General features: G+C 45.1%; 1 protein-coding gene across 1 annotated transcript in view; it reads left to right on the plus strand.

Annotated features, from left to right (window-relative positions):
• The first annotated feature begins 3036 nt into the window (after window positions 1-3036).
• LOC149449575 (uncharacterized) overlaps window positions 3037-16746 on the plus strand; it is a 34057-nt gene continuing 20347 nt past the window's right edge. The window contains exons 1-3 of the mRNA XM_089693072.1: window positions 3037-3095; window positions 5975-6060; window positions 14210-14425. Coding sequence (XP_089549198.1) covers window positions 3037-3095; window positions 5975-6060; window positions 14210-14425 — 361 coding nt within the window. The remainder of the gene's footprint in view (window positions 3096-5974; window positions 6061-14209; window positions 14426-16746) is intronic.

The following is a 16746-nucleotide window of genomic DNA, read 5'->3' on the forward strand; positions in this document are numbered from 1 at the left end:
CCATTTATGGAAACAAATACATACAATGTTTCAACCGCTGTATGGAAGGACAGTCCCACAACTGTCATTAATAGTCTATTTCTGACAGTTCCATGACATTCCCTCCATACAGCGGTTAAAACAGCTGTATGGAGTGAATGTCCCAGAACTGTCATAAGTAGTCTATTTCTGACAGTTCTGGGACATTCACTCCATACAGCGGTTTCCGGCAAAAAGTGTATGTGCAGAGTTCCTCTATTCTGCAGATACACTTAGAGGAGCTCTGCAGATACACTTAGAGGAGCTCTGCACATACACTTTTTTCCGGTTTGGAATTATTCTTATTTTCATCCTACTTCTTCTTCTTCTTCTTCATCCTCATCCTCATCCTCTTCTTCTTCTGAGGATGAGGATGAAGAAGAAGAAGAAGAAGAAGAAGAAGTAGGATGAAAATAAGATTAATTCCAAGCCGGCAAAAAGTGTATGTGCAGAGCTCCTCTAAGTGTATCTGCAGAGCTCCTCTAAGTGTATCTGCAGAATAGAGGAACTCTGCACATACACTTTTTGCCGGCTTGGAATTATTCTTCTTTTCATCCTACTTCTTCTTCTTCTTCATCCTCAGAAGAAGAGGATGAGGATGAGGATGAAGAAGAAGAAGAAGAAGAAGAAGAAGAAGAAGAAGAAGAAGAAGTATAATGAAAAGAAGAATAATTCCATGCCGGAAAAAAGTGTATGTGCAGAGTTCCTCTATTTCTGACAGTTCTCTCACAGCTTCTTCACATGTACAGCGGTTGAAATATCTGTATCCTAAATGTAAACTAATAGATACAATGTTTCAACCGCTAAACATGTGTTCCTTCTGTCAGAGAACTGTCAGAAATAGCGGAGCTCACTGCAGGGACACTTTTGCCGGCTGATCGGGAAATGTTCGATTCGCGCACCCGAAGTAGGCAAAATTTCGGTTTCGACACGAATCGAATATTTCCTGAAATTCGACTCGAATTCCGGTTCGCCTAGTTCGATTCGCTCATCTCTAGTCATCACTATCCATAAGCACTACGTTACCTCCCTTATCACTTCTTTTAATGACTATTTACATGGCATTACGTAATTCACCGAGAGCAATTCTCTCATTTTTGGTTAAGTTATCGGGGCGATTTTTTCCCCAATTAATTTTCCGTAGATCTTTATGGACTAGGTCAAGAAAAAGACTAAGCCATTTTGAATCTGATTTAATATTGATACCATACTCATGAATGGGGTGATTCTTTATCTATAAATCATTCACTACTCATGTTGACGTCCCAGGATTCTTTCTTCATGTCACTCCTAAGACGTTAAAGAGATATCGGTCGATTGAGGTTGGAAACATATTGACAATTCTTCACATCTGCAAGCCATTCATGATGATGATGAGATATGATGAAGGTAATACATATTTTAGAATCTAGTCTTTTCCTCTACACAGCATCAATAACATATATTTTGAATCTGATTTAATATTGATACCATACTCATGAATGTGGTGATTCTTTATTGATAAATCATTCACTACTCATGTTGACTTCCCAGGATTCTTTCTACATGTCACTCCTATATCCAGAATTGATGACCATACAAATGAGGTGACAAGGTGTATCCTCCTACAGTCATGTCATTATTGGAGTCCAGGTTACTATATGATCGAGATTCCTGATATCTACATGCTATTCATATTTTGAAGATTTATATCCTTTATGCTAATAGGAGGACATCTTCTTCATTGAAAACAGATCATAAGATATTCTCTCTTTATACATGTCCGATCACGGACTTTACTGGGGTATAAATCTTACTATATATCTTAGTATCCATTTATGATCTCTTTTTTCATTCAATTAATATGCTTATGTTATTTATTTTAGATTTAGCAATATATTGCCATTAACAGATGTCGCTCCCTAAAGATATATCAGCCGGTTGAGGCTGGAAACATATTGACAATTCTTCATATCTGCAAGCCATTCATGATGATGATGATGATGATGAAGGAAATACATGTTTTAGATTCTAAAGTCTTTTCCTCTATAGATCATCAACAACATGTATTTTGAATCTGATTTAATATTGATACCATACTAATGAATGTGGTGAATCTTTATTTATAAATCATTCACTACTCATGTTGACTTCCCAGGATTCTTTCTATATGTCACTCCTATATCCAGAATTGATGACCATACAAATGAGGTGACGACATGTATCCTCCTACAGTCATGTCATTATTGGAAGTCAGCGAGGAACACTAATTGTGAAAGCAGAATCACAGATCATATTGGAAGTAGACTTTCCATACACACTACAACCCCTCCTAGATGAAGATCTTTTTTTATTCATATCCTTCAGTTTCCCAGCCATGCACTTCATCACCATGATTCAGCTAAGTGTACACGCAGGACGTGTTTTTGTTTTTAACTCACTGTTTTGATTGACTATGTGTTCACCATGTCATATGCCCACCTTTTCAGAGGATGCTAGTGATCATAATAAAGAAATGATTTGCATCTATTACTGATGTGTTTGTTTACATTGGATGTAAAATACCATCTTTTTTTGCAGTTTGCTCTAGTCAACTGCTTACCTTTTCTTACTGCGATGCACCCCACCTATAAACTGGTCCTGCAGACAGAAGGTTTTTTGATGCGGCTTTATGGTGCCTGCAAGGACCTGAAACCTGATTTGATTTGTCATTTTATGTTTTGTTATTTCAAATTTTGTATGTCATTTATAATAAATGTTTTTTCTTTTTTTTGGTGAGCTATAGAATGGTGGAGTTGGGATGATGGTCAGATGGTGGAGTTGGGATGATGGTCAGATGGTGGAGTTGGGATGATGGTCAGATGGTGGAGTTGGGATGATGGTCTATCCTGGTCAAGAAAATGAAGAAGATATGAGAGATCACATGAGTGTGCAAACGCGAGTGGTTTTCTTTCTTTTTGGTGAGCTATAGAATGGTGGAGTTGGGATGATGGTCAGATGGTGGAGTTGGGATGATGGTCAGATGGTGGAGTTGGGATGATGGTCTATCCTGGTCAAGAAAATGAAGAAGATATGAGAGATCACATGAGTGTACAAACGTGAGTGGTTTTCTTTATTTTTGGTGAGCTATAGAATGGTGGAGTTGGGATGATGGTCAGATGGTAGAGTTGGGATGATGGTCAGATGGTGGAGTTGGGATGATGGTCAGATGGTGGAGTTGGGATGATGGTCTATCCTGGTCAAGAAAATGAAGAAGATATGAGAGATCACATGAGTGTACAAACGCGAGTGGTTTTCTTTATTTTTGGTGAGCTATAGAATTGTGGAGTTGGGATGATGGTCAGATGGTGGAGTTGGGATGATGGTCAGATGGTGGAGTTGGGATGATGGTCTATCCTGGTCAAGAAAATGAAGAAGATATGAGAGATCACATGAGTGTACAAACGCAAGTGGTTTTCTTTATTTTTGGTGAGCTATAAAATGGTGGAGTTGGGATGATGGTCAGATGGTGGAGTTGGGATGATGGTCAGATGGTGGAGTTGGGATGATGGTCTATGCTGGTCAAGAAAATGAAGAAGATATGAGAGATCACATGAGTGTGCAAACGCGAGTGGTTTCCTTTCTTTTTGGTGAGCTATAGAATGGTGGAGTTGGGATGATGGTCAGATGGTGGAGTTGGGATGATGGTCAGATGGTGGAGTTGGGATGATGGTCTATCCTGGTCAAGAAAATGAAGAAGATATGAGAGATCACATGAGTGTACAAACGCGAGTGGTTTTCTTTATTTTTGGTGAGCTATAGAATGGTGGAGTTGGGATGATGGTCAGATGGTGGAGTTGGGATGATGGTCAGATGGTGGAGTTGGGATGATGGTCAGATGGGAGTTGACCTCTGATCTACCCTGGTCAAGGAAGTGAAGAAGATATGAGAGATCACATGAGTGTTCAAATGCAATCACAGAATCTGTTTAGCCAATCATACACCGATGCCTGATTTGTTCCTAGATTGCTGTGTGTAGAACATCCAAATAACGCTGATTTTGTGTCTTTTAATATTGAGGGGGTACTACTAGGGGCTTTAGCCCTCTGCTCGCAGAAAACGGGTCACAGGAGTGCAGAATGAACCTGCACTCCTGTGATTCAAAGGAGAACCAAAGCCAAAGTAGCTTTGGCTATACTTCTCCTTTAATTAAAGATTTCTGAGACTTTATGTAAAGTCTTGAACTATTGCAAGTTCTCTCAGCTGAAGACACGCAAATCCTGGAATACAATTCAAGTAACACTGTACTTCTCAATAGAGTTCTCAAATAAGAGAAATACGCATTTCTGCCACTAGACGGCACTACAGGGGAAAGGATCTAGTTTAGTCTCCTTTAATCAAAGATTTCTGAGATTTTAAACTTTACATAAAATACCGTCTTTTTTTGCAGTTTGCTCTAGTCAACTACTAACGTTTTGCTAATATTCGTTTTTTAATCCACACCTCAATATAGGGCGAGTCAGAGAAATGGGTGGTTACACCCTGTATGTTGGCATTTTCTCTTTTTGTTAATGCATCGCAGTAAGGCTGCAATAACCCACACAGTCCAAGTGTCATGAAACAACCTGCATTGAAATGATGCAAAAACAGTTCACAATATACCCGGGGGGAAGACAGCCCAACTGGGAACACTCACGGGTCCAAGGGCATGTAGAGATCAGGTTTCAGTCAAACTGACAGCGCCTGTTAGGAGGGGCAGAATGCAGCCTGGCCATCGACTGTCCTAGTGGGAAGATGTCCAGAGAAGTTGCGAGCCTTACGCTTTCCCTCCTCATCAGGAACCTTTTCCTGCCTCCAGTTTTGTCCCCACCAGGCGGGTTACCTGTCCCTACTCTACCCACTCGCAAAATATGTGCCAAGCCTGGGAGTCGGGGCCTTTAATAGGCTCTACCTGACCCAAGATAGCTTCTAGAGTCACATGGGACAGCAGCATCCAATTGGATAGCTTCCGCAATGACCCAGGGAACCATTAGCAAACCATGTTCCTCTTGACTTCCTCTCCAGCTGCAATGCCGCTGGGGAAGAGCACCACCTACAGTTGAGCAAATAGACTGCACCTGCCTACAAATTAGTTAAAGCGGAGTTCCACTTAAAAAATAAAAAATAAAAGTCAGCAGCTACAAAAACTGTAGCTGCTGACTTTTAAAATACAACCACTTACCTGCCCCTCGGTCCAGCAGTGTCCTCACCACAGCTGGTTTCACCGACTGCCTTCTCTCCCTGGCGCTGGCATTTTCAGTGTGGGCACCCGGCTGTGACAGCTTGCAGCTTTACAGCCGGGTGCCAACTGCGCATGTGCGAGAAGCACTGTGCTTTGTGAATGGCCCTGCAGTCTTCTGGGACCTGTCACATGTCTCAGAAGACTACGGGGAGGGAGGGACAACTTCCGCTTCTGATCACCTAGGCAATCGCAGTGGAAGTGGGAGCAGGTACCTGTCAAATTTGGGTACCCGCTCCCCAAAGGTGCCAATCATTAATGGGGAGCGGGGGACAAAGGCTTCAAGTGGAACTTCCCCTTTTGGGTTGAGCTCCGCTTTAAATGATGCCTCCAGCCCTAAAACACCACCTCATTTTATCTCAGACACGTGCTGATCTACAACTGCCTGGTCACTATAAGTTGACCAGACCAACTAGAGGACGCCATACCAACGTTGGGTCCCTACCATTTTCTCCAAAACACAGGATATCACCATAGGTTTCTATGGAAACAATAGACTCCAAAGCAAAAATAGATCCTCACCAGTAACAGTAGATCCCCCAGCAGCCAACATAAATAGACCTTCCAGCGCAGCCCAACACCCCTGGCCATTACATACATTCAGTGCAGGAGATGCCGGAAAAAAAAGCCCAGTCACGGTTTTGTTTTTTATGTATGGGAAAATACATTGCTGACCACAGAGGAGCTCTCAGGTCTCACTACCTCTTCCCCTCTGGCTAGAGGGACCACAGGACAAAGTTCCTCTGCCTGCAGAGACAGCATGAAGGAGGATGCCGAGTCTGCCTGGAGGAGCGCACAGAAAGCAGGTAACCCAGGAAGGGATGAGGGGGAACACCGTGGGTACAGAATGCTCAGATCTGACATTGGGGGGGGGGCAATGATGTGCCCAAACCCAGAGTGACCAATCACAGATCAGATACTGCGAGGGTTGGGTAACTGATGGAGGTTATTACTAGACTCTGCTCCTTGGAATGCACCAGAATTCTACTGATGGGTAGAATGTACTTAATATTTGGGTAGATCATATCTCACTATGAATTAGACCCTCTGTGATCCCCATCGTTTATATCATTTGGAAGGTTTTCTGTCCATGAGCTCAGAGCCTCCGTATCTAATATTCCCACAAGAGCTGGAGTAGCAGAAGGTACAACGTCTATGAAGAGTCCAAAGTTGTTCCCTTCTTAGTAAATGTGCCGTTTGTCCAGTTCCCACCAACATCTGGTAAGGTAACTAAACATGGATTCAGCAGGATATCGGGAAGAGCCACACTAACCTTATGTTTGCTATCATTTCATCCAACCGAAAATTTCTTAAATGTCCTCATTGTGAAAGCGGGATTTACAAAATGGATTTGTATGTGATGTCATCCAAACACCCTCACTCTTCACCTCCATCAACCCAAAGCCCTCCCTGAATCTCTGAATCCAAATATCTTCCCCAAAGCACCATCGTCCAGGAAAACACAAAATTTAAACGGGATTAAACCCAACACCAGAAATCCTATATATGGCAGGTTTTTTTTTTTAATGAGCTGGTATTGCCAATCCATCAGCACCGCATCCCTATGAGATAAGTCCAAAAAGATATGAAAAGGTATGTGGGACTTTTAAGGTGCTCTCATACCCTCAGGAAAAATTTAAGGGCTGTTTCTGCCCAATTTTATTTTAAAGAAACTTCTGCACAACATAGGTTTCCCATGCAGGGGTATCCACCATCAATGAAACAAAACCATAAATTCAGCCTCCTGGCTCTCTTTAGTAGCACCGCTGCTCAGGCTTCATGCCTCGGTCCTCTTGACCATGCATGTGCAACACACTGTACCTAGGTTAGCGCCCTTTCTCAGCACTCCTGCTTCTCCAGCCCATAGGCTTGGGCCCTGTCTGCTCTCAGACTTCTCTGTGCCACCATGCACACTTGTGGCTGCTCCCTTGCACACACATGGACTCCTCGGGAGGGTGGAGCCCTAAAGACTCCAGGGCAAAGACCTCCTGTTGCCGGGGTGGATCCCAGAACCCTGGTCCTGACTCTAGAAGAGAGCTATGCACACCTGACCAATCAGTCTCCTGGCCATTCCCAAAACCTGGCCCCAGGATTGGAGATTTCATCCCTCCCAAATCACTTTGAAATCTCCAGGCTCCAGGTCCCAAAATGGACTTTACAAACAAATGAGGAAAGTGAAAAGCCACTTTCCTCTGCATCAAACAAGTACCCTGGAGCCCCTCAACCTGCCTTGTTGAGAATTGTCACATTGTCACTATATATATATATATATATATATATATATATATATATAAAATGATAACATTTTGTTACATAGTGAAAACCATAAAAACATAAATAACAATCCTCACCATTTGGGGGCAATATCAAGCCTTCAGTATAGTGAACCCGTAAACACCTTCCTCATTGAAAGTTAATATATTTATAACATAGAGTCACTCAGTGCAGAGAAAGTAGAAATTAGGAAGGTGATCCGATGGTTAATCCAACGCGTTTTGCCGATTGGGCTTCTTCTGGGCGGAAACACTGTAAACACAGAAGGAATCATAAGACACAGTGCAAACAAATCATCATCTATATTTACATTTACTGTCAACAGTTTTTGACATCATATATTGTCAGAGAAAACAAAGTATGAATATTGACGTAGCTACAGTAGTCATATGTATGGCAGCTTACCGATCATTCCATGTGGCGGCTGCGTTAGCTTTCTTTTTTTAATCTTTTTTCCCTCTGTTTACACCTGCTGATCTGGCCAGTAGCACACCCCCTGTATTAGAGCGCCTCCACTCTGGATGAAGGAGCACAGCAGCATTGTCAGTCTGGGGGGAGGGGAGTGTTAGATGTACTAGCAAATTTAGATACGCTAGCAAAAAGAAGCCAAACTCCAGATCACACTTTATTAGGAGTTACAGCAATCAGTTTTGTTTTTTTTGGAATAATTTTACATAAAAAAATAAAATATTATCATTGTAAGCAGTGGGAAATGGTTTGTCTCATTCCTGTAACTGATACAATCTGCAGGAGAGATTGTTCTTTTGAAAAACAAAAGACCTCCTTATCCAAGTCAAACCAATCCTCCAAGGCACTCCAACCCAAATATTAGCCAAGGTTCTTTTACCTAACCAGCCTCTTTCAGTCCAAACCCTTTACTCAACTCAAACACCAACACTATATGGCCAAAAGTATTGGTCGGCCAGCCTTTCCAAGCACATGACCTTTAACCACTTGCCTACAGGGCACTTATACCCCCTTATTTACCAGGCCAATTTTCAGCTTTCAGCGCTGCCGCACTTTGATTGACAATTGCACGGTCATGCAACATTGTACCCATATGAAATTTTAATAATTTTTTTCTCACAAATAGAGCTTTCTTTTGGTGGTATTTAATCGCCACTGGGCGCTTTACTTTTTGTGCTATAAATAAAAAAAGTGCAAAATATTTGAAAAAAAAAGAAAAGTTTCTTTGTTTCTATTATAAAATTTTTCAAACAGGTATTTTTTCTCCTTCACTGATGTGCGTTGATGAGGCAGCACTGATGGGCACTGATAGGCGGCACTGATGGGCACTGATAGGCAGCACTAAAGGGCACTGATAGGCAGTACTAATGAGGTGGCACGGATACGCGGCACTAATATGCAGCACTGATAGGTGACACTGATGATGGGTACTGATAGACGGCACTGACTGGCATCACTGCTGGGCACTGACTGGCGGCACTGACTGGCACAACCCCTGGGCACTGACTGGCAGCACTGCTGGGCTGCACTGGTGGGTGGCACTGGTGGGCAGCACTGGTGGGTGGCACTGGTGGGCAGCACTGGTGGGTGGGCACAGGTGGGTGGCACTGGTGGGCACAGGTGGGTGGGCACAGGTGGGTGGCACTGCTGGGCACAGGTGGGTGGCACTTCTGGGCACAGGTGGGTGACACTGCAGAGTGGCACAGGTGGGTGCACTGCTGGGCACAGGTGGGTGATCTGCTGGGCACAGGTGGGCGGAGCTAGTGGGCGCACTGCTGGGCACAGGTGGGCGGAGCTAGTGGGCGCACTGCTGGGCACAGGTGGGCGGAACTTGCGGGTGGCACTGCTGAGCACCGATCATCAGGGCACTGGTGATCAGTGACCCTGATGATCGGTGCCGATCCCCGCTCTGACAACTGCCGGTTCTCGGCAGTACTTTCCTCACGATCTGACAGCGTGAGGAAAGTGCAGCCGAGAACCGGCACTTGCATTTCCCTCTGATCAGCGTGTCATTGGACACCGCTGATCACGTGGTAAAAGGCCGCTGTGATTGGCCTTATACCACATCACGTGATCAGCTGTGTCCGTAGGATACAGATCGCTGGGTGCGCGCCCCCTGGGGCGCGCAGGAGAGCGCGTTCTGGGAGGACGTCATATGACGTCCACTCAGAACTGGCCGGCCGCAGTTTAGCCGTCATTCGGCTATCTGCGGTCGGCAGGTAGTTAATGGCCTCCCAGTCTTAGTCCGTAGGGTTCAATATTGAGTTGGCCCCGCCCTTTGCAGCCTTCTGGGAAGGCCGTCCACAAGGTTTAGGAGGGTGTCTATGGGAATGTTGGACCATTCTTCCAGAAGCACATTTGTCATGTCAGGCACTGATGTCGGGGGAGGAGTCCTGGCTCACAGTCTCAGCTCTAATTCATCCCAAAGGTGTTCTGTGGGGTTGAGGTCAGGACTCTGTGCAGGACAGTCAGGTTCCTCCAACCCAAACTGGCTCCTCCATGTCTTTATGGACCTTGCTTTGTGCACTGGTGCGCAGTCATGTTGGAACAGGAAGGGGCCGTCCCCAAACTCTTCCCACAAAGTTGGGAGCAGGAAATTGTCCCAAATTTTGCCTTAAGAGTTCCCTTCACTGGAACTAGGGGAGCAAGCCCAACCCCTGAAAAACACCCCCACACCATAATCCCCCCTCCACCAAACTTTACACTTGGCACAATGCAGTCAGGCAAGTTCCATTCTCTTGACCACCGCCAAACCCTGACACATCTATCGGATTGCCAGACAGAGAAGCTTGATTGGTCACTCAGGGAAACATGTATCCACTGCTCTAGAGTCCAGTGGTGGCGTGCTTTACACCACGGCATCCAACGCTTTGCATTGCACTTGGTGATGGAAGGCTTGGATGCAGCTGCTCGGCCATGGAAACCCATTCCATGAAGCTCTCTACGCACTGTTGTTGGGCTCATCTGAAGGCCACACAAAGTTTGGAGGTCTTTAGCTATTGACTCTGCAGACAGTTGGCGACTTCTGCGCACTGTGCACTTCAGCATGCGCTGACCCCGCTCTGTCATGTGACGTGGCCTACCACTTGGTGGCTAAATTGCTGTTGTTCCCAGTTGCTTCCACTTTGTTATAATCCCACTAACAGTTGAGCGTGGAATATTTAGTAGCCAGGAAATGTCACGGATGGACTTATTGCCCAGGTGGCCACCTATCACGGGACCACGCTTGGAGTCACTGAGCTCCTGAGAGCAACCCATTCTTTCACCAATGTTTGTAGAAGCAGTCTGCATGCCTAGGGCCTTGATTTTACACACCTGTGTCCATGGCGGGGATTGGAACACCTGAATCACATGATATGGAGGGGATTGGAATACCTGAATCACATGATATGGAGGGGATTGGAATACCTGAATCACATGATATGGAGGGGATTGGAGCACCTGAATCACATGATATGGAGGGGATTGGAACACCTGAATCACATGATATGGAGGGGATTGGAACACCTGAATCACATGATATGGAGGGGATTGGAGCACCTGAATCACATGATTTGGAGGGGATTGGAATACCTGAATCACATGATATGGAGGAGATTGGAGCACCTGAATCACATGATATGGAGGGGATTGGAGCACCGGAATCACATGATATGGAGGGGATTGGAACACCTGAATCACATGATATGGAGGGGATTGGAGCACCTGAATCACATGATTTGGAGGGCAGAGACAATACTTTTGGCAATATAGTGTATATTTAGCATCTGACCCAAAGCAAGGCATGATTACTCACTACAAACTTACACGGCCTAATCTCCCCCGCCAAGTTGTCTGCCTTATCCAAACCACTCACGTGCTCTCATCAACCAAGACATCCTCACAAATCCAACCTCAAGCAAATCTCATCCCTCAACTACTCATTCCCTATAACCATGTTGATACAATGGAATGCCATTGTAAAGACTGCAAGCAAAGCTCATTAAATCCTTCTCATTGCTCCATGCAGAGGTCATTACTATGTGTTTCTCATTGCTCCATGCAGAAGTCATTACTATGTCCTTCTCATTGCTCCATGCAGAGGTCATTACTATGTCCTTCTCATTGCTCCATGCAGAGGTCATTACTATGTCCTTCTCATTGCTCCATGCAGAGGTCATTACTATGTCTTTCTCATTGCTCCATGCAGAGGTCATTACTATGTCCTTCTCATTGCTCCATGAAGAGGTCATTACTATGTCCTTCTCATTGCTCCATGCAGAGGTCATTACTATGTACTTCTCATTGCTCCATGCAGAGGTCATTACTATGTCCTTCTCATTGTTCCATGCAGAGGTCATTACTATGTCCTTCTCATTGCTCAATGCAGAGGTCATTACTATGTGTTTGTCATTGCTCCATGCAGAGGTCATTACTATGTCCTTCTCATTGCTCCATGCAGAGGTCATTACTATGTCCTTCTCATTGCTCCATGCAGAGGTCATTACTATGTCCTTCTCATTGCTCCATGCAGAGGTCATTACTATGTCCCTCTCATTGCTCCATGCAGAGGTCATTACTATGTGTTTGTCATTGCTCCATGCAGAGGTCATTACTATGTGTTTGTCATTGCTCCATGCAGAGGTCATTACTATGTGTTTGTCATTGCTCCATGCAGAGGTCATTACTATGTCCTTCTCATTGCTCCATGCAGAGGTCATTACTATGTCCTTCTCATTGCTCCATGCAGAGGTCATTACTATGTCCTTCTCATTGCTCCATGCAGAGGTCATTACTATGTCTTTCTCATTGCTCCATGCAGAGGTCATTACTATGTCCTTCTCATTGCTCCATGCAGAGGTCATTACTATTTCTTTCTCATTGCTCCATGCAGAGGTCATTACTATGTCTTTCTCATTGCTCCATGCAGAGGTCATTACTATGTCCTTCTCATTGCTCCATGCAGAGATCATTACTATGTCCTTCTCATTGCTCCATGCAGAGATCATTACTATGTCCTTCTCATTGCTCCATGCAGAGGTCATTACTATGTCCTTCTCATTGCTCCATGCAGAGGTCATTACTATGTCCTTCTCATTGCTCCATGCAGAGGTCATTACTATGTCCTTCTCATTGCTCCATGCAGAGGTCATTACTATGTCCTTCTCATTGCTCCACCTATTTGAGACATCATATGTATGTGGATTTTGGTAGTGTTGAGTATTCCTGCAAAAAACCACTACTGCCCGTCTCTGTGAAATATTTCCACACAAGACAGATCTTCATATTGGGTACAATTCACTAAAGGTTATCTCATGAGTTAACTCCGTCACATGACCACATATTTTATGCGATACTGAAAATGTCAATTCACTATTGCTAGTATTTACAGAAAATAGCAAAAATACAGCATAAAAACACCTTAAAGCTCCACCCAAAAGGGGAAGTTCCACTTTAATGCCTTGTCCCCCGCTCCCCATTAAGGATTGGCACCTTTGGAGAGCGGGTACATGAATTTGACAGGTACCCGCTCCCACTTCCGCTGCCGATCGCCTAGGTGATCGGAAGTGGAAGTTGTCCTCCCTCCCTGTAGTCTTGATGGGTCCCAGAAGACTACGGGGCGATTCACAAAGCGCAGCGCTTCTCCTGCATGCACAGTGGGCATCCAGCTGTGAATGCCGGGTGCCCTCACTGAAGACGGCCGGTGAAACCAATGGTGGTGAGGACACCGCTGGACCGAGGGACAGGTAAATGACTGTATATTCAAAGTCAGCAGCTACAGTTTTTGTATCTGCTGACTTTTTTTTTTTTTTTTTAGGTGGAACTTGTCAATTCACAAAAGGAAAAAAATAATTAAATGCATGCGGTAATTAAGTAGTGGTCCAGGCATGCGGTATGTACTGGTAACTGTCATGGGTTGTTCCCCACTGACAGGTGAATGTAAAAAAAAAAAAAAAATTGCCGGCAATTAAAAAATAATTTAAAAAACAGCGTGGGGTTCCCCCCGCCCCCATCCATACCAAACCCTTCAAGTCTGGTATGGGTTTTGAGTGGAACCCGCACGCAATTTGTTTTTAAAAAAATGGTGCGGGGTCTCGCCAAAATCCATACCAGAACTTTATCCGAGCATTCAGATCGGTAGTTCAGGAAAGGGGGGGGGACAAGCCAGCGCTCGGGGGGAAGGGGGATTCCCCGCAAAGCACCCTGCCCCATGATGATGGGGACAAGGGCCTCTTCCCCACAACCGTGGCCGGTGGTTAAAGCTGTCTGTGGATACGGGGCTTATCAGAACCTTGAAGCCCACTTTAACAAGAGGGCCCCCAGATCCCACCCCCCCCGTAATATTTTTTTTCATTGCTGGCAATTTTTTTTTTACATTCAGCTATCAGGTGGGAACCCCGCTGACAGCTGAAACATTAACGCATGGTTGTCACTACTAAAATAGCCCATGGATTACTAAAATAACTCATGCGGTATTTAAGTAGCGTTTTTTTGTGAATTCAAACTTTAAAAACAATAAATTTTGTGCAGTATTTTGCCGCGTACTCAGACGCAGTAAGATACCACTTAGTGAATTGTGCCCACTGTCTGCGGTTGCTAACTGCTCCCAGCTAATATTTCCAATACTGTCAGTGGAGGGGATGGAGAGATCCATTGAATAACATATACTGTATATACTCATCAGAATGTATCATGACCACCATTGATAATTCAATGTTCTCTGTGTTTTTCCAGGACCTTCTTCTGAGCATGTTGCCCCTGATTTACCCAGTTGCCACCAGGAGGCTCCGAAGGAATCTCATTTTGTGCATGTGGCCCCCGCATCATACAGTGATAAGCATGTGGCCCCTGGATCATCCTGCAGCAATTGCCTGGTCCCTGCACTGCTCATGGCTTTGCTGTTGATGTGTGCCGCTCTGCAGTCCGTACTGATATTTCTCAAAGTCTCAGGTAAAGGACTCCTCGGGGGTGGGGCTCACGCATAGACTGACTAAATCTGAAAGATGCTATTGGGTGAAAACCAAAGATGGCTGTCAATATAATTTAATCGGGGGGATTAGATTCCGTTTAGCTCCTATGGCTCATTCCAGCAATGAATCATTTTCCTACGAACTCCTTTTCTGGTTGTACACTTCTAACTGCACCTATTGGAGAGTCCAAGTTTCTTGATTCGATGGAGAGAGGATTATCAAAGATACTTTTGTGCAAATTTGGTTGGTGCTTAATGGTAATCTCAACTGGTATTGACAGAGGTCAACCATGCATGAGGCTGGGACACCCAGGAACAGCCCAAGTAGGTTGGTCCTGCACAGCAGACCAGCAGACCCAATGAGCTCATATGGCTCATTCCAGCAATGAATCATTTTCCTATGAACTCCTTTTCTGGTTGTACACTTCTAACTGCACCTATTGAGGAGTCCAAGTTTCTTGACTCGATGGAGAGAGGATTATCAAAGATACTTTTGTGCAAATTTGGTTGCTGCTTAATGGTAATCTCAACTGGTATTGACAGAGGTCAACCATGCATGAGGCTGGGACACCCAGGAACAGCCCAAGTAGGTTGGTCCTGCACAGCAGACCAGCAGACCCAATGAGCTCCTATGGCTCATTCCAGCAATGAATCATTTTCCTACGAACTCCTTTTCTGGTTGTACACTTCTAACTGCACCTATTGGAGAGTCCAAGTTTCTTGACTCGATGGAGAGAGGATTATCAAAGATACTTTTGTGCAAATTTGGTTGGTGCTTAATGGTAATCTCAACTGGTATTGACAGAGGTCAACCATGCGTGAGGCTGGGACACCCAGGAACAGCCCAAGTAGGTTGGTCCTGCACAGCAGACCAGCAGACCCAATGAGCTCCTATGGCTCATTCCAGCAATGAATCATTTTCCTACGAACTCCTTTTCTGGTTGTACACTTCTAACTGCACCTATTGGGGAGTCCAAGTTTCTTGACTCGATGGAGAGAGGATTATCAAAGATACTTTTGTGCAAATTTGGTTGGTGCTTAATGGTAATCTCAACTGGTATTGACAGAGGTCAACCATGTGTGAGGCTGGGACACCCAGGAACAACCCAAGTAGGTTGGTCCTGCACAGCAGACCAGCAGACCCAGTAGTACCGGAGGGCTTTGTACAACGCAGAAAACAAACAAAACATCTGCTTGACCGAACTACTAACTAAACCTACTAACATTAGCTTGGCCGGGCATTTCTAACAAACAGGTTTTGATTTTTCTGTAAGAACTCTCTTGCTGCCTCGATACAAGTAGCGGTAGGGGGTCTCTCACATACTAAACTCTGGTATCGGATGTTTCTGGTGAGTCTGCTGAGAACTTTCTGGACCTTATGGGGTTGTACTAGGTTAGCATAGTATTTTTGGAGGGGCTTCCTCTGTCTGGATCGGTGTTCCCTCTGATCCCATAGAGACCCTGTGACTTTACCCAAGCCTCCTGGGTTAAAGGTTCTGATTTAGGCAGAGTGGTTAAAAGTTGTTCTGTAGAGCAGCCTTTCTCAACCAGGGTGCCCAGGCCCCCCCCTGGGGTTCCTTGAAGTTTCTTCAGGGCTGCCTTGGCAAAATGTCTAAAAATTGCCCAAAACTTGCATACAAGCCAGCGGGTGGACAGGTCTGCCTTTAGTTAACCACTTCCCATCCGGCTGTTGTATATAAATGGCCAGACGGTGGCAGTGCAGGGTCAGGTGGACATTTATATACGGCCTCCCCGCACCCTGCTTGTGCGCGCTCCCTGAGATCCGGTGCCCGCTGTGTCCTCCAGACACAGTGGAACACCGATCGTCGGACGGGACCTCTCTGTGAGGTCCCGATCATGTGATCACTGATTGACCAATCAGTGATCACATGCAGAGTAGTAAGCAAGATGTCACTTCTGACCAGGGGCGGACTGACCATTCGAGTACTCAGGCACTGCCCGAGAGCCCGTGGGTCAGTAGGGGGCCCTATGAGATGCCCCTGGTACCTTTCATTGGCTTTTTCATAGGATTTTTTGGTTGTGAGCAAGGACACAGGGGCCCCATGATCCCTTATTATTGCCCGGGGGCCCCATGAGTTGTCAGTCCACCCCTGCTTCTGACATCATTGCTTACTACGTGTGAAATCTGTGAATGATCACAGAGGTCACATGGTACAGGGCCATTCACAACAGCATTGTACCATGTGAAAAGGTGTGACCAATCACAGCTCACACAGTATTTCTCAGTGGCTGCAAGAATGCAGCCAGAGAGGAGAAATGATTGCTTTTACAGTCTTTATGG

This window comes from Staurois parvus, unplaced genomic scaffold, assembly GCF_062004578.1.
Source record: "Staurois parvus isolate SC_StPar_1 unplaced genomic scaffold, SC_StPar_1.0 ptg000612l, whole genome shotgun sequence".
NCBI lineage: Eukaryota > Metazoa > Chordata > Amphibia > Anura > Ranidae > Staurois > Staurois parvus.